Genomic DNA, 18,445 nt, shown 5'->3' with positions numbered 1-18,445 from the left:
GCAGAGCTACCCAACAGACACAGAATCTAAGTCACATATGTGATTTCAAATTTTCTAGTAGCTACTACATTAAAAAATCAAAATGAAACGGATACATTTAAATACTTATTTTATTTAACCCAATATACCCAAACTATTATCATTTCAATATATTATCAATATAAAAATCAATCATAAAATATTTAACATTTTTTCATATTAGGTCTTTAAAATCCAGTGTATATTTTACACTTACAGTACATCTCAACATCTCAATTCAGTTACTAAGTTTTCACCAGAAAAATCTGTATTTCATACAGGTCACTGTTGAGAAAGTGGATTCACACATCGAAGTTTTTTCAAACATAAAACATTTTCCAATAACTGAATCGAATATCTGTCTTAAATTTTAAATTAAATAAATTTAAAATTCCATTCCTCAGCTGTACCACCTACCTTTATAAGCATTCAATAGCCACATGTGGCCAACGGCTACCATATTGGACAGCAAAGCTTCAGACATTGCAACCGGGGCATAGACTAAGGTCTCCTTGGCAGTGGTGGGTGGACGAAGTATCCCTCAAGAAACACATTTAATCTCAAGGAAATGCCTACGGAATTAGTCTCACCACAGCCCCTTTGTCTCCTTTCACAGCTTTTCCAGAACACTTTTGAGGGCTGAAGCCCATTCAGGTAACAAGCTTACTCTGATGAGCACTTCCACAGCTTGTCCAAGCGTTAGCATGCCAGTCCCTCATCTTACCTGTTGGGAAGACTGCCCTCAGCTCAGCTGTGATGGCACAGGCTGCTGTGTGTGTGCTGATGAGTGTGCAAATGCAGCCAAGGACATGAGTGGGTGGTGTGTGTGCAGAAGTTTTGTGGACCATGTGCAGGGATGTATGGTACCACATCATGGGGACAATCTAATGGAGGCACTGCCCAGGGTGGGACAGCAGTTCAAAGAGAAGAAAATAACATTTATTGAGGACCTATTCTCTGTCAGTGGCTTTATATATATTTTCTTCTTTAATCCTTACATCAACCCTACAAAGTAGGGAGGCATCTTAGCTGATGAAACTAAAGGTCAAATAGAGTAAGTGCTCAAGTGCGCAGAGCTAGTTAGTAAATAGTAACTAGCTATTTGAGCTCATGGCAGTCTGATTGAAAACTCCCCCTTTCCACCACACTGCCATCCTCACTGCCACACCCTCACGGGTCTCTCTCCCAGGGCCTTTCAGTCGCAGGACACGACCTGTAAGAAAGGGGAAATCTTCCAACCCAACCACTCTGAACTTTCAGGGGGGACTGGGCTAAGTTATTGGTCCTTACCTTCTTCATTAACTCTAATGCACCTGATTCAGGAGGTTGGGGTTTTTCTTTGTTTTTACTCTCTCTTCTCAGTCCCCTCTCCCAATGTCCTTACAGCCTCTGCCTCAGGGACTGGTAGAAAGGAGCAGAAATTCCAGGGAGTAAATGGACTGCAGTGAAATGCCTGGCTTCCAGCAAAGGATTCTCTGAGATGGAGGCTTCAGATTTCCTAGTTCTTTTCTGGGTTCTAACCTCAACAACCTCCTAGGTTAGAGAGAGGTTGCACAGATTGGCGGAACAATCTGTGAGCTATTTCAGATTGGAGAAGAATTTGACTCTGCCTACCTTCTGCCCACCCCTGCTTGACAGAACCCTTCTGAGGACATTCCATCCTGCCCTCCTTCTACCCCTCTCTCTTCCATCTCAGACATGGTCTTACCTGAGCTGAGAGAGAACTCTGGACCCAAAGATACTGTGGCACCATCTCAGCACTTCACATTTCCGTCCCCGATACAATCTTTCTCTATTTCTGACTTCTATTTCCTGTGCTGTGCTGGATCCCTGATTCAGGAGATGAGAGCCCAGCTAAGCAATGATCCTCAACTTTTTTGAGTCACAGACCCCTCTGAGAATTCCTGATGCAAGCTATGAACAAAAATGTTTGTAAATTATCCAGTTATTCTGAAGCCATCACAGACTCCATAGAATATAGGTTAAAAATTCTGCTATAAGAAGCCACAGGTTGCAGCGGAAACTCTGAGGCCTCAGGCCACCTTTGCTCCCCAGGGTCCATTAGAGGCAAAGAGACAAGGCTGAGAAGGACTACTGTTCAAAGTGGATGTCAGCACAGGTAAGAGCAGGTATTTCAATGGGCCCAGCAAGAAAACACAAAAATGCTCCATCATTCTCTCCTCCCCTGTCCCCTTCTCCCACCAGCACCAATCTGAGGGACAGGCAAGAGACTTTGGGTGGAACTCTTGCTGTAAGAAGTCAGTATGGTGGTGACTCAGGCTGGAGAGTCTCTGAAAACAGGGACTCCTTGGTCCTGTTCCTCCAAATTGCTTCGTAAGGGGAATTAAGTAGGAAGATAGAGCTGGGTGGTGGTGGTCAGAGAGGCTGAGGAGAATTCTTTCCTAGGGCATCTGCCACAATTCAATCTGGTCTAAAGATTGAATAGTAGCACCAGTATAAGTGAGGACACTAAGGCTCATGCTCCCAGTCGCTGGTTTCTGGTGAAGAGGCTTAAGTGGGGAGGAGGGGGTGACTCCTACGATGGGCAACAGGAGAGATGAGTGCTGTTTTTCAGACTCAGACAGCTGAACAGCGCTTGAATGAATCATTCGTATGTTGTACAGGGAGGGAACTCTGTGGGCAGCCAAGGCTCTGGAGCCAGGCTCCTTGTATTTGAGAGCCCCTCACTGCCCAGATCCCTAGCTAAGATCTACTTTCCTGCTTCAGTTTACTAAAGGGAACACCTGCTCACTGAACCCTCTGGGCAACCCAGACCTTATCTTAACTCACTCCACCTAATGCCTCCCACAGCCTGCTCAGAACACCCTTCAGGGAAACAGAATAGACTCTTAGGACTGGAGATGTTCACTCAATCCCAGCATCTCACAATTCAATCTTTCAATCCTGATTTGGGATCTGAGAGGAGAAATTAGATGACAAATCCCAAATGTACAGTGACTTGAGGGTGAGTTTGGCATCAGCTCACTCGAAGTTATTTCTTCTGCTCCCCAACCTCCCTACCCAGCAAGTTAGAATTCAATCTGATTTTAAAATAAGATCAAATAAATCTTATTTTAAAATAAGATCGTGGTGGCTCACACCTGTAATCCCAGCACTTTGGGATGCTGAGGCAGGTGGATCACCTGAGATCAGGAGTTCAAGATCAGCCTGGGCAACATGGTGAGACCCCATCTCTACTAAAAACACAAAAATTAGCTGGGTGTGGTGGTGTGCACCTATAATCCCAGCTACTCGGGAGGCTGAGGCAGGAAGATCACTTGAACCCTGGAGGCAGAGGTTGCAGTGAGCCACTGCACTCCAGCCTGGATGATAGAGTGAGACTCCGTCTCAAAAAAAAAAAAAAAAAAAAGAAAGAAATTCCGGGAAAAGTGATGCCACCTGGCTTTTCACTGCTCCGATTAAGAAATTCCTCCTGTGAGGCTGAGCACACTGACTCACTCCTGTAATCCCAGCACTTTGGGAGGCTAAGGCAGGTGGATGCCTTGAGCCCAGGAGCTGGAGACCAGCCTGGGCAACATGGTGAAACCCCATCTCTGCTAAAAAGACAAAAATTAGCCGGGTGTGGTGGTGCATGTCTGTAGTCTCAGCTACTTGGGAGGATGAGGCAGGAGGATCGCTTGAGCCTGGGAGGTGGAGGTTGCAGTGAGTAGAGATCATGCCATTGCCTCAAGCCTGGGCAACAGAGCAAGACTCTGTCTTAAAAAAGAAATAAATTCCTCTTGTGGTTTAACTATAAAGTGAAACCCCCTTTTGGGACTTCATTTCCTCTTTTTTGCCCATCCCACCTTCACTGGAGCTAGAAGAAGATGGACCCATAAAGTAGGTCTGTATTTTTATAGCAACACTGGACACATTCTTCCTTGGATTTGAGCTACCATTTTACCTTTTTTAAAGTAAAAATAGCTATAGCAATCAAGGCACTCAAATACCTAGGAATAATTTTAATAAGAAGTATGTAAATTCTACATAATGAAAACTAAAATTCTTTTTTTTTTTTTTTTTTTTTTTGAGACAGAGTCTCGCTTTTTCACCCAGGCTGGAGTGCAGTGGCGCTATCTCGGCTCACTGCAAGCTCCGCCTCCCGGGTTCACGCCATTCTCCTGCCTCAGCCTCTCCAAGTAGCTGGGACTACAGGCGCCCGCCACCACGCCCGGCTAATTTTTTGTATTTTTAGTAGAGACGAGGTTTCACCGTGGTCTCGATCTCCTGACCTCGTGATCCACCCGCCTCAGCCTCCCAAAGTGCTGGGATTACAAGCGTGAGCCACTGCGCCCGGCCAATGAAAACTAAAATTCTATTGATGGGGCACCAATGACTTGAATGTATAGGAAGATTCTTATCATACATTCTCCTTTAGATAATCTAAAAATATGTGATTCGAGTCAAAATAACAGTAACAGAAAAGTAAATTATTGTTCAATATAGCCTCACAATATTATACTACACAGTAGTCAGAATGAAGGGACTAAAACTATACACAATATGGCTGAATCTCACAGAAATAATTTGAACAAAGGAAGCCAGACACAAAAGAGTACATACTCTGTGATTCTCTTTATATAAAAAGCAAGAACAGGCAAAATTAGTTTATGGTATCAGGAGTCAGAAGAGTGGTTGTCCTTGAGAAGAGCAGTGACTGTGAGGGAACACACAAGTGGCTTCTGGGGCACTAGCAATGTTCTGTTTCTTGATCTGCTGCTGGTTACACAAATGTATTCCATTTGTGAAAATTCATCAAGATATATACTTGTCATTTGTGCATTTTTCTGCATGTATATAAGTTAATTTTTTAAATTGTGATAAAAAACATAATGTACACAATTTTAAAAATTTTTAGGCTGGGCGCAGTTGCTCATGCCTGTAATCCCAGCACTTTGGAAGGCCGAGGCGGGCGGATCACCAGGTCAGGAGATCGAGACCATCCTGGCTAACACGGTGAAACCCCGTCTTTACTAAAAATACAAAAAATTAGCCAGGTGTGGTGGCAGGCACCTGTAGTCCCAGCTACTCAGGAGGCTAAGGCAGGCGAATCGCTTGAACCGGGGAGTTGGAGGTTGCAGTGAGCCAAGATTGCGCCACTGCACTCCAGCCTGGGTGACAGAGTGAGACTCCGTCTAAAAAAAAAAAAAAAAAAAAAAAATTTAATGATCAATGGAACAAAATGAAAAAAATCCAGAAATAGACCCAAATACATATGGCAATGTGGTATTACAAAGGTAGCATTCAAAAACAATGGAGAAAACATGGGTTCTTCAATAAGAAGGATTTGAATAAAACAAAACAAAGTTGGATCTCTATCTCACACCTTTACACCAAAATAAATTCCAGGTGAATCAAATATTTACATATACAAAGACACTATCAAAGTACTTTTTAAAAAACATAGGAGCTTTAAGAATAATCTTAAGTAGTGGGAGACTTTACTAAAAATTATATGAAACACAGAAGTCGGCCAGGCGCAGTGGCTCACACCTCTAATCCCAATATTTTGGGAGGCTAAGGCAGGCGGATCACTTGAGGCCAGGAGTTTGAGACCAGTCTGGCCAACATAGCAAAACTCCGAGTCTACTAAAAATACAAAAATTACCCAGGTGTGGCGGTACATGCCTGTAATCCCAACTACTCAGGAGGCTGAGGCACGAGAGTCTCTTGAACCTGGGAAGCAGAGATTACAGTGGCCAAGATAATGCCACTGCACTCCAGCCTGGGTGACAGAATGAGACTCTGTCTCAAAAAAAGAAAGAAAGAAACCCAGAAATCAGCAAAGAAAATATTGATAAACTCAATTACGTAAAAATTTTTAAAATTTGCAAAGAATAACCATAAACAGGCTGAGGGCAATGGCTCAGGCCTGTAATCCTAGCACTTTGGGAGGCTGAGGCAGGCTGATCACCTGAGGTCAGAAGTTGGAGACCAGCCTCAAAATATACAATATACATAGAACAAACTTGGAAAGGGGAAAATACTTGTTATATGTATAAACAACATACATAGAAGAAACTGGGAAAAGGGACATACTTTTTTTGTTTTTTTGGAGACGGGGTCTCGCTCTGTTGCCCAGGCTGGAGTGCAGTGGCAATCTCGGCTCACTGCAACCGCCGCTTCCCCAGTTCAAGCGATTCTCCTGCCTCAGTCTCCCAAGTAGCTGGGATTACAGGCGCTTGCCACCACAACCGGCTAATTTTTGTATTTTTAGTAAAGATGGGGTTTCAGCATGTTGGCCAGGCTGTTCTCAAACTCCTGACCTCAGGTGATCAGCCCGCCTCAGCCTCCCAAAGTCCTGGGATTACAGGCGTGAGCCACCGCACCTGGCTGGGAAAATATTTTTAACTTATATACAAACAGCAAGTATTAAGAAATGACCCTATAACCAATAAAAATATGAACAGAATTTACAAAAAAATTGTCATTTAAATATATTAAAAGATGCTCAACTTTACTTATAAGAGCAATGAAATTTTATCTTGCAATGAGATAGCATTTACACTATCAGATTGTCAAAAGTCAGAAAGTTTAACAGCACCAGTGTGCCATCAAACAGGTTCTTTTCATACATTGCTGACGGGAGACAAAATTGGTAAAACTTCCAGGGAAGGCAATTTGGTAATACTAACTAAAATCATTTTCAAAAATTGCTGGTGGGATGAAAATTATAAAAATCTTTGTGGAAGGAAGGGAATTTGCAAAACTTTATCTATCCAAATGAAAAAACAATGCACACATTTCTTTAACTTGGCACTTGCATTTCTAAGTATCATACAGATATGCAAGAGGGAAATGAAGTATCCTTGCATATCAATCAAACGTTAAAGGACTGGTTAAATATATCTTCATATATCCCTCAGGCATACTATGAAACTATCACTATGAGGCAGATATGTATATGCTGCTATGGAAACATTTCCAGACTGTATCAAAGAAAGTTGCAAAATAGTATGTATGTTATCAACTGGGTTAAAAAAATATGTGTGTGTGTATATATATATGTGTGTGTGTGTATATATGTGTGTGTGTATATATATATACACTTTATATATTACACATATACACACGTTAACTATAGAATATCTTGTGAAATTTTTCACAAGAAAGTGGTAACCCTAGTTGCCTTGAAGGAAGGAAGATTTATTCACTATAATAACCTTGTTTCTTCTGAATTTTGTAGAATGTAAATGTATTACTTATTCAAAACGCATACACATTTTTATATTAATAGAAAGCAAAACCTGAGGCCCAAAGGCATCTCCCTAATTGACAAAAGATACAATCTTGCGTTCTTTCAGCAAACATTTATTGCTTATCACCTGCCAGGTATTGTGATGGAAGCTAGTGCGGAAGATCCCCCAGTGACCAGGATCGCCCGACCTCTGTCCCCAGGGTGAGCCCCTAGCGCGGGGCGGGGACAGGGTGGACCGAGTAGGGCGCAGCGCCGGGCTCGCGAGGCTCCCCGCCCCACGGAGGCGGTAGCAGGACCCAACCGTTCCTAACGGTCCAGGGACCAGGACAGCGTCTGGAATAAAATCTTCCAAAGCAAACTTCCGCCTGCGGAGACCCGCTCCCTTCCTCGCCCCCACAGAAACGCCCCCCGCCACCGCCCCCCCTCCCCCCGGCGTAGGCCTTCACGCTGTCGCCTCGACCCGTTTCCTCGAATCCCCCGGGAAGGGTGGGCCCCTGGCGCCCCTACGGCCCGCCGCCCCCTTACCACGCGGTCGGAGCTCGGGTCTCACTCTCCTGCCGCTGTTTCGGGCCACACCGTGTGTCCGTGCCTCGGCAAAGGAATAGAAGAGTAGGTCCTCGCTCTCTGCGGCGCACCGCTTGTCCCTTGACCTCCTGTCCATCTACAAAGCCTATTTCATGTTTTCCAGAAAGAAAACATTTTTCCGTGTCTCTTGAGTCCTCATCACCATATGCGGGGCCGGACCGATCTATGCAAAAGGTCGCAAGAGAAACAACTGATGGAGCATCGCCCATCATGAGGCTGCTCTCCCGATGGTCACTGAGTTGTGTTGTGGCACGGTCTTTGTACAAAGACACCAATTTTTGCGAACGATGCCACTCATGATTCAACGCTCTCACGCCTGGGTCGCAGCTGCTGGAGCGCCGATTTTCCCCCAAGGGTTAGAAGATAGAAAACTCCTTGGTAATTGGCCTAGAGGTGGTCTGCGAGAACGCCGGGAAGCTTGTAATTGGCTGTTTAATTCTCAGCAGGTGCGGTCTCAATTAACAACATCTGCTTTTCCTGGAGCTTATTGGCTGATAGGGTGGGCCTGCTTTGGATTCCATCCGGGTAATTGGGCAGTGGCCAGCAGCAGCCACGTCGCTCAGGGGCAGCCCGCGGAAGGATTGGTTGTGACGGGAGAAGGCGATTGGTCGGACTGCGAGCAGGGTGTTGATTGGTGCTGTCGGGCTGCGGGGGCGGAGAAGTGGCGGCTGAAGCGCCGCCGGCGGGGCTCTCTATCGCCGAGTGAGTGGGAGGCGGCGGCGCTGGTGGCTGCAGCTGGGGTGAGGCGCGAGGCAGCGCACTCGACGGCTGACTGGAGCAGCGGTAAAGGCGGGGATGGAGAGCGAAGGTTTGGGGAGTGGGAAAGACAGGGTCATGGGCAGCCCTGGCCACTAGGAGACGGAAATGCGGGATAGATGGAAGGGAGGGGTCTGGCGTGCCCCGGGGCGAGGGAAGGGTGTGGGGCGCAGCGAGGGAGTCAGAGCTCTGGGCTGTGAGACGCCGCCCAGGGGCAACTTGACCCACTGGGAACTCGTAACTGTATCTGAGGAAAATGCTCCGGTCACCCGCTTACGCCACAACGGACCCGGTGCGGGAGCGTTTGTGTTTGCCCTGAGTCAGTTCAGACTCTTCCACTGGGCCTTTTTGAGACTGAGAGCTGCCATCCATATATCACTTTGCCTTTAACTTTCCCCAGCTTTTTCTTTGGTTATCGCTAATAGGATGGCTGTTTACAGTCGTCAGAATAATACATTGGGGTTTTTGTTTTTCCAGTATCCCTCATTCCTTAATGCAGGTATCATAGTGGGGGTTGGCTGGAGACCCCTATTTCAAAGACTGACTTTTAGACCCTTTCCTTGTTTTGAGAGAAAGGGGTTGACACTTTTTTTTTTCTCCTGAATTTAAAATAAACGTACCAAGGATGAGAACATTGAGCTGCTTCGATTCAAGCATGTCACCACGTTGTAGGTTCTTTGTAGGTTCTGGTTATTAGGAGATACTGGAATGAGTTGTCTATGCTTTCATGGAGCTAACAATGTGATTTGACTCCTGATCACATCCTATTTGACTCCTGTCATTTTAAATGATAAGGTAAGCCTTAGCGATGCATATCAGATAGTTTTTGGCAATTGTTCAATACAAATGTCAGAGAATTTCGAAGTTAGCTTTTACTGAAAACCATTATCTAACCACATTCCTCACTGAGCAATGATCCTTATCTTCTCTTCTTAGCTTCCCCTAGAAACGGTGGTCTTAAGTTCTAGTATCTTCCTCCTTCCCATTCAATTTTTAAGTAATAAAATCAAACACAAGCTAGCAGTCAGTACTATGCAGTTATCCCCGTTTGCATTGTATTATTTTCCATTTCTCTTTAAGAGAAACATAACTGAAAGGATATGAAAATTGTGAACAAACCATAGTGACAGATCAAGTAGTGTCTCATTTTTTGAGACATCAGCTGATAACTCAATTAGCACAAATTCATTTGTAATGTTTGAAGAGGAGTTAGTGAAATTTACCTTTTGCTTCAAATAGAAGTCGGCCAAAACCGCGCCTATAATCTCAGCTACGCCGGACAACTGCGGGAGTTCAAGGCTGCAGTGAGCTATGATCATGCACTGCATTCCATCCTGGGTGACAGACCAAGGCTCTGTCTCTAAATAAACAACAACAAACTTTCCAATTCATCTACTCTCCAACTCCATCATTGACACCTGGAGTAGTCCCTGATTGGTCTCCTGCAGCCACGGTTACTGCCTTCAATTCTCCACCACGGACACAGATGTTAATCAAGAATGACAAGCATGGCATGTGTTATCAAGGGATATTGGGGATTCTGTGGAAGCCCGTAGCAATGTAACTGAACCCAGTGTAGGGGGTTGAGATTGAGGGGCCTTGGCTACAGAGGCCTTTCTGCACTTGATCTTGATAGTGTCAGAACTGGAAAACAAAGGTGCTGCTGGTCCTTTGGGCCTCTGTAAAGAGGTGTGATTATGACTGGCCATCAAAACAGACTTATTTCCCTTGCGCACTGTATTGTGTAGAAATGACTAATGAGCTGTGTGACCTTAGATCAATCCTTTTCTATCCCTTAGCCGCAGTTTCCCAAATTGCTGCGTTATTAATGGAATCAAATAAGTTCTGTAGTCCCTTCTAGTTATAAAATCTTGTGATTTCTACGCCCCATAAGCATCAAGTATGGCCAGTTTTTAAAAGCAGACAGCATGAAAATACAAATCCAGTTTATTCTTGTTCACAGGGCTAGATTTCAGTTTCCCAAAGCCTTTAAGAGCTAAAGACTCCTGCCTATCAAGATCTTCCTTGCCAGATGGGAAACTCCATGAAGGCAGCTGCCAAGTCTGTCTTGACTGTTGTGTCCCCAGGGTCAAGCACACATCAGAACTCGATATTTATTGGCTTGAATAAATGTCCATTTACTGCAGTTCATTCATGTAGTATAGGTTTGCAGAAAAAAATTGAGTTGTATTTTAATGAGATGATTTTCAACTATACACCATCTAAGAAATAAACCTTAAGGTTCCAGCTCCTTTCAACTGTCTCATTGACCAAGAATTTATACAGTCGTCCCTCCCTTCCTTATCTGCAGGGGATTGGTTCCGGGAACCCCGCAGAACCCAAATCCGTAGATGCTCATGTCCCTTGTATAAGATGCATATTATTTGTGTATAACCTACACACATCTTGCCCTATACTTTTTTTTTTTTTTAACCCCTTGAGACAAATTCTTGCTGTGTTGCCCAGGGTGGAGTGCAGTGGTGTGATCAGTTTACTGCAGCGTCCACCTCCTGGGCTCAAGCCATCCTCCCACCTCGGCCTCCTGAGTAGCTGGAACTACAGGTGTGCACCACCACGCCCAGCTAATTTTTTTTTTTTTTTTGTAGAAACAGAGTCTCACTATGTTGCCCAGGCTAGTCTTGAGTACTTGGTCTCAAGCAGTCCTCCTACCTCAGCCTTTCAAAGTGCTGGGATTAACAGGCATGAGCTACTGTGCCCAGCCTGTTTTGGTGTTTATGTTTCCTAGACTATGAATGTTTCCAAGTAGAAATTCTTCTTCCTCCTTCTGTCCCCAACATGCTCAGCACACAAGAAGGAGCTAGCACTATTTAACCAAGACGCATTAATAATGGAAACAAGCTTTGCACTTTAGTGGTCATATAAGAAAATACCTAAGCCAGGCGCAGTGGCTCACGCCTGTAATCCCAGCACTTTGGGAGGCCGAGGTGGGCGGATCACGAGGTCAGCAGTTCGAGACCATCCTGGCCAATATGGTGAAACCCTGTCTCTACTAAAAATACATAGATTAGCCGGGCATGGTGGCGGGTGCCTGTAGTCCCAGCTACTCGTTAGGCTGAGGCAGAAGAATCGCTTGAACCCAGGAGGCAGAGGTTGCAGTGAGCTGAGATTGTGCCACTGCACTGCAGCCTGGACAACAGAGTGAGACTCCGTCTCAAAAAATATATATATCTAAAGTAATCGGGACAAAAGAAGTCAAATCCTTTCTAGACACCAAGAATAAACCATCTCAATGTAGGAAAGTAGCAGTTTGGGAGGTATGTATTCAAGAATTATTTAAGTCAAAAAACTCCTTTATGAAACAACTTGTTTCCTTTCCTTTTGTATATACAAAGACGCTTATATAATACCATCCAAACTTTCAGGATGGTAAAAGCTTTTATCTGCAGCCTATTTAAAAAAAGAGAAGCTAATGCTCATCCAATGAGTTGGGGAAAGAACCTCATAAATGAAAACAAACAGCCTACGTTAAACTCAACCCTTTCTGTCCTGCATTCTAAAAAGGTCGGGAGAGAACAGTATTCCCTCTGATTGATAGTCTCTAAAAATGATATACTGAATTTACTGAGTAACTAATGACCCAAAATAGACAACACACTTGAAAAGAGGTACCCACCCCCCACCCCGGGTAGTAAAAGGCGGTTTTATTTTTTGCTCAGGCTGTGAGTCTGGGCAAGAAGGTGGATTAAATTTGTTTAAAACCAGGATATAGAAAAAATAGATTTGGCAAGCTTCTGGTAGTTCTCTGAAGAACTTTATTTGGTTCTATTGATCAGTAAAACTGTGAGACCAGATGCAAATTCTGGTCATCTGTATGACAGTGTAGTAGTCTCCCCTTCTCTGTGGTTTTACTTTCACTTACCCATAGTCAATCCTGGTCCAAAAAGATTAAATGGGAAGTTCCATAAGTAAACAATTCTTAAGTTTTAAACTGTGCACCATTCTGACTAGCATGGTGAAATCTCCATCCTGGCCCAGACGAGAATCCTGCCTTTGTCCGGCATATCCGTGCTGTATATGCTACCCACCTCTTAGTCACTTAGTAGCCATCTTGGTTATCAGATTGAAAAAACCTATAGTTTTCAGTACTCCAAGGCATCCACTGGGGTTCTTGGAACATATTCCTCGAGGATAAGAGGATGACTGTTGTAAGAAATCTACCTCCAGCCTCCCTTACCTGACTATATCTGCCCTCAGTGAGATTTCAGTGCTAGATGTTCTCCTTTCTCTCTTTGCTCTTCCAGATTGACTGTGCTTTCCCTGAAAGCCTAAGTTTTATTCCAGAGTAAGTTTTGTATTAATGAGTATGTTTTTAGCCTTACCAGGATGTAGCCAGTTTTTCCCCCCAGGGTGAAATACATTTTTGTTTATTATAATTATTTGGGTTGAATTTTTGTACTTGGAGGTAAATTATGGCATAAGTTACATTTACTCATTTTTAAGCAAATCTCATTTAAAGCCAGCTTGCTTTGTTCTACTAGATTGTAATATCTGGAAATACAGATATTTAGTTTTCAGTTTTTTATCACCTATCTTTGGTTTTTTAGTCTTCAGTGTTTTTTAACCACCTACAGTACTTTCTACCAGTATTAATTTTGAATTGAATATGTTGATCAAAATAAAGAATAAAAATACAGGTGCTGTTACCCTGAGTTTAGGTAAAAGGAAGAGTGGGGAAGGATTTCTAAAATCACTTTACAAGGTTTTTTTAGAAGCACATAATAACCCAGACTCTGGGTTAGAGATTAGATAACCTCTTCAAACATGGGTACTCTTCTATGGGATTAATATTTCCTGCCTTACAGGGTTATATGACTATAAAATAAAATTATGTAATTTGCCTGGCATAGTAGCTACTCAACACATTTGTCTTTTCATTTTTGTGTCTTTAGTGCCACAGTAGCATCTAGCACATAGTACTTACCCCAGTTCTTGTGTTGAGAATAAATTGAATGGACAATGGCAAAGGCAGGAATGTAATTAAACAATGCAGTAATCTAGGGAAAAGATAATGGTGTTTTAGAGCAGGGTCATAGAACTGCAAAGAGAAAAAGTGGTCAGATTCTGGATAATTTGAAGGTAGAGCAAATAAGATTTGTTGACAGGCTAGGTGTGCAGTGTGAGAGAAAGGATGACTAAGGGAGTAAGAGAATGCAGTCGAGGCAGAGCACAGTGGCTCACACCTGTAATCTCAGCACTTTGGAAGGCTGAGGTTGGTGGATCACTTGAGCCCAGGAGTTCCAGACCAGCCTGGGCAACATGGTGAAACCCTGTCTCTACAAAAAATACAAAAATTAGCCAGGCATGGTGGCATGCACCTGTAGTCTCAGCTACTGGGAGGCTGAGAGATGGGAGGAGTGCTTGAGCCCAGAGGTTGTGGCTGCAGTGAGCCATGATTGCGCCACTGCACTCCATGTCACTCCAGCCTGGCAACAGAGAAAGACCTTGTCTCAAAAAAAAAAAAAAAAGGGAATTGCCATTTGCTGAGATGGCAAAGATTATGGGAAGGGGGTGAATTAGGAGCTCAGTGTTGAGATGTCTATTAGACATCAAATGGAGATCCATGTAGGCAGTTGAGAAAGGTCCTACATGGATCTATTAATTTGGAAGTTATCAGCATATAGATTAGGAGTTAAAGCCAGTCTGTGAATGAGACTTGAGATCACCAAGGAAGTGAGGTAGAACAGAGAAGAGGGCGAAGGACAGATCCCTGAGGCACTCCAGTGTTTAGAGGTTAGAAAAATGTGAAGAAACCAGCAACTGGGAGACTGATGGAATAGCCAGAAAAGAAAGAGGAAAACCAGGAGGGTGTGCTATGGAGAAAGTGTTTCAGAGAAGAGGGAATCACCAGCTGTGCCAAATACTGTGGGGACATCTGGTAAGATGGGAACTGAGCATCGATCTTTGGATTGAGCAGTATGAAATCATTGGTGACCCTGATGTGAGCAGTTAGAGTGGATTTAAGAAAAGAACTTGAGGACAGATATATTGACACTCGAGTTTTCCTTTAAAAGGAAGAAAAGAAATGAGAAATAGTTGAAGTGAAATCCACGAAGTGTTTTCTTTAAAAATGGAGAATGTTTGTCTGCTGATGGGACTGTCCAGTAGAGAGGAAAGAAAATGTTAATCATGCAGGAGAAGCAAGGAGAACTTGTGGAGCAGTGCTTTTATGAAAGACTTCAGTGCTAGGAGCAGAGACAGTTCATCTGTGGTCACAGGAGAGAACAGCAAGCATTTAGGCACAGGTGGAGGAAGGTGGGCAAATGTGTAGAAGCTTGTGGATATTTTCTCTGAATGCTCTTCTGTTTTAGTGAAATAGAAAGCAAGGACCTCAATTGAGAGAGGTTGGAGGAGGCAGCACAAGACGTTTGAGTGGAGAGGGAGGCTGAGAAACTATGTGGAATAAGGAAATATAATGAGGAACATGTTAAAATTTGCTTGGCAGCAAAATGAAGATACAGTGTCAGAGAGAAACTCAGCACGAAAGTCTGTAAGAAGGCCACTGCAGTGGTCTAAATAAGATTTGAGCTTCTGAATCAGGCCAGATCCAGCATTGTTGATGTCATTAACATATAGGTAGTAATTGAACCCACATATGTGGATGAAATGGTCTACAGAGAGCAGAGTGACATTAACAATTGATGGCACAGGATGAGAAGCCCAAACTTGGAAGGACCCTCCAGGGAAATAAGAGGAAACCAAGAGAAAGAGGGCAGAGAAACCAAGGAAAGAGTTTTGTGGAGGGAGTGGCCACCTTCCTGCTACCACAGAGAGATGGGCGAGATAAGGCTCCAGGCATGCCCTCTAGGTTGATTATCTGGGAAGTTCCAGTTTTGGTGATGGAGCAGGGAAGAACCCCATTTCACTGTTCATTAAGGAGTAAATATATAGAAACCAAAAGTAGAGACAGTAAATGAAGACTGTACTTCCAACAAAGATAAATAGTAAGGCCTTTACTAAGCCTGGAATGGCATTTCTTGCAGAGGCAGCAGCTTCTGGAAAGCCCTGGAGGCATAAAAGGACTTAGATAAGTAATTTTAAATAATTTAATATGAAATCTAAGTATATATATTTTAAATATTTGATTCATTTAGGTTTTTTTTTTGTCTTTTAAAACTGACTTGGGTGGGGAAAGTGAAGTATGCTTCTCTTTAATTCTATGTGTACCTTAGCTAACTTTTAAAAAATACCCTGAGCCCTTTTTATATGAAATAAATTTTGAAATTGCTGAAGCTCTTGAAATTGGAAGGTAGGCAGTAGTAGTCTTCTCAGTAATAATGTGCTCCCATGCCTCTCTGCTATTCATACAAGGATTGGATGAAACCTCTCTCTTTTCCCTGCTTTGCTTGTTTCAGGATATAAGTCAGAGTACAGCAGAAAATGTCTACTGAACGGACTTCTTGGACAAGCCTGTCCACCATTCAGAAGATAGCCCTGGGCCTTGGGATCCCAGCCAGTGCAACAATTGCCTATATCCTATACCGCAGGTATAGGGAAAGCAGAGGTATGTGAACCCTATGACTGTGCATGTGAAAATGTTCAGACATGCTCCTGCCTTGTTAAATTGAAAAAAAAACTCTTTCCTTGCCAGGTATTGTGTGTTTTTTGTTTTGGGGTTTTTTGTGGGGTTTTTTTGAGACAGGGTCTCACTCTGTCACCTAGCCTGGCATACAGTGGCACAATCTTGGCTCACTGTAGTGTCGACCTCCTGGGCTCAAGCAATCCTCCCACCTCAGCCTCCAAGTAGCTGGGACCACAGGCCTGTAGTTTTTGTAAAGATGGGGTTTTGCCATGTTGCCCAGGCTGGTCTTGAACTCCTGAGCTCAAGCAACCCACCTGCCTCGGCCTCCCAAAGTGCTAGGGTTACAGGCATGTGTCTCCATGCCTGACCCAGGTATTGTAATTGACTTTCTGTGAGAAATCTTTGACTAAAATTATTTAGTCTTTTTTTTTTTTTCTTTGAGACAGAGTCTCACTCTGTCACCCACATTGGAGTGCGGTGGAGCAATCTCAGCTCACCGCAACCTCTGCCTCCTGAGTTCAAGCAATTGTCCTGCCTCAGCCACCCTAGTAGCTGGGATTACAGGCGTGCGCCACCACTCCTGGCTAATGTTTGTATTTTTAGTAGAGATGGGGTTTCACCACCAGGGTGGCTGACCTCAAGTGATCCACCTGCCTCGGCCTCCCAAAGTGCTGAGATTACAGGCATGAGCCACTGCACCTGGCCTAGTCTTTGCTATGTTCTTACATAGCAAAGTAAGCTAGTCTATGAAATGAATTCATTTTATAACTCCATCGATGTGTTTTCTTCAGCAACATCAACACAGCAAAGAGTGCTTTTTTAATTTCTATACTCATCTTTTTTATATATTCCTTTTCTCTAATTAATTGTTAGTAGAACGCACTTACCTCAAAGGCTAGATCTAGAGAATAGGACCTAGAGAAATGACTTATGTACATATCAGTCAGGAGAAGTTCTGAGCCTAATGGACCCCTCAGGTAACTTTTGGCCTTCATTCTTCTCCAATAGTCATGTCTTGGGAGAAGTAGTTGGCCCAAACCCCAGCACCTCTTTATTGCAGAGTCTCCTTTTCCCATTTTAGCATCTGAAACAACATCCCAGAGAAAATGCCCATCTCTGATCCTTTGGGACCTTCTAATTCCCATTCAGATGCCACTTTTCCTTGTTGTTATGGTTGAGATCCTCACTTTATCTCTTGGATCAGTGTCTCTTTGACAGCCAGATTCTGGGGAGGACTGGTAGTTATAATAGCTTTGGGTGTTATCTAAGTCTGATCTGATGAACAATGATCTGTGCAGAAGAGCGGCTGACATTTGTTGGGGAAGATGACATTGAGATAGAGATGCGGGTTCCCCAGGAGGCTGTGAAACTCATCATTGGCCGGCAAGGAGCCAATATTAAACAAGTAAGTGTGTGAGTAGGCAGTCTGCTTTCCCAAGGATTGATTCTGTTTACTGATTTCTTGTTTCCTTCCACTGACCCCATATCACAAAACATTCACATGCTGTGTGTGTGTGTGTGTTTGTGTGTGTGTGTGTGTGTGTGTACATATATATATTTTTTTTTTGAGATGGAGTTTCGCTCTTGTTGTCCAGGCTGGAGTGCAATGACACGATCTCAGCTCACTGCAACATCTGCCTCCTGGGTTCAAGTGATTCTCCTGCCTCAGCCTCCCAAGTAGCTGGAATTACAGGCACTCACCACCACACCCAGCGAATTTTTGGTATTTTTAGTAGAGACAAGGTTTCGTCATGTTGGCCAGGCTGATCTCGAACTCCTGACCTCACGTGATCTGCCTACCTCGGCCTCCCAGAGTGCTGGGATTACAGGCGTGAGCCACTGGGCCCAGCCACTATGTATATTTTTAAAAGAACAAATAGAGGAACTTTTTAGCTACTTCCCTTCTAGAGAAGAATACTTCTCCCTAGAGAGAAAGGATAACTTAGCTTGAAATATGGGTTTTTGACTGGATGATTGTCAGCATGGTATAGCTTGAATTATCCTTTTTTTTTTTTTTTTTTTTGAGACGGAGTCTGGCTCTGTCACCCAGGCTGGAGTGCAGTGGCGTGATCTTGGCTCACTGCAAGCTCCACCTCCCAAGTTCACGCCATTCTCCTGCCTCAGCCTCCCAAGTAGCTGGGACTACAGGTGCCCGCCGCCACTCCCAGCAAATTTTTTGTATTTTTCGTAGAGACAGGATTTCACCATGTTAGCCAGGATGGTCTCAATCTCCTGACCTCGTGATCCGCCCACCTCGGCTTCCCAAAGTGCTGGGATTAGAGGCATGAGCCACCGCACCTGGTCAAATTATCCTTTTCTACTATGGAATTAATGAACTCTCATTAATT

The 18,445-nt window shown here is 43.8% G+C and overlaps 1 protein-coding gene across 6 annotated transcripts in view; it reads left to right on the top strand.

The window, feature by feature from the left end:
- The first annotated feature begins 8,445 nt into the window (after positions 1-8,445).
- The window catches only part of TDRKH (tudor and KH domain containing), a 20,410-nt gene continuing 10,410 nt past the window's right edge, over positions 8,446-18,445 (top strand). For 4 of the 6 annotated variants that reach the window (XM_063626292.1, XM_063626293.1, XM_063626291.1 and 1 more), the window contains exons 1-3: positions 8,482-8,584; positions 15,931-16,079; positions 17,396-17,502. In XM_063626292.1, the coding sequence (XP_063482362.1) occupies positions 15,956-16,079; positions 17,396-17,502 (231 nt within the window). In that variant the 5' untranslated portion in view covers positions 8,482-8,584; positions 15,931-15,955. Of the gene's footprint in view, positions 8,585-15,930; positions 16,080-17,395; positions 17,503-18,445 lie in introns of all 6 variants that reach the window. The other 2 variants (XM_063626294.1, XM_063626295.1) reach the window with 2 other exon arrangements.

Source organism: Symphalangus syndactylus, chromosome 12 (assembly GCF_028878055.3).
Source record: "Symphalangus syndactylus isolate Jambi chromosome 12, NHGRI_mSymSyn1-v2.1_pri, whole genome shotgun sequence".
Lineage (NCBI taxonomy): Eukaryota > Metazoa > Chordata > Mammalia > Primates > Hylobatidae > Symphalangus > Symphalangus syndactylus.
This window is presented reverse-complemented; position numbering and strand designations above follow the sequence as displayed.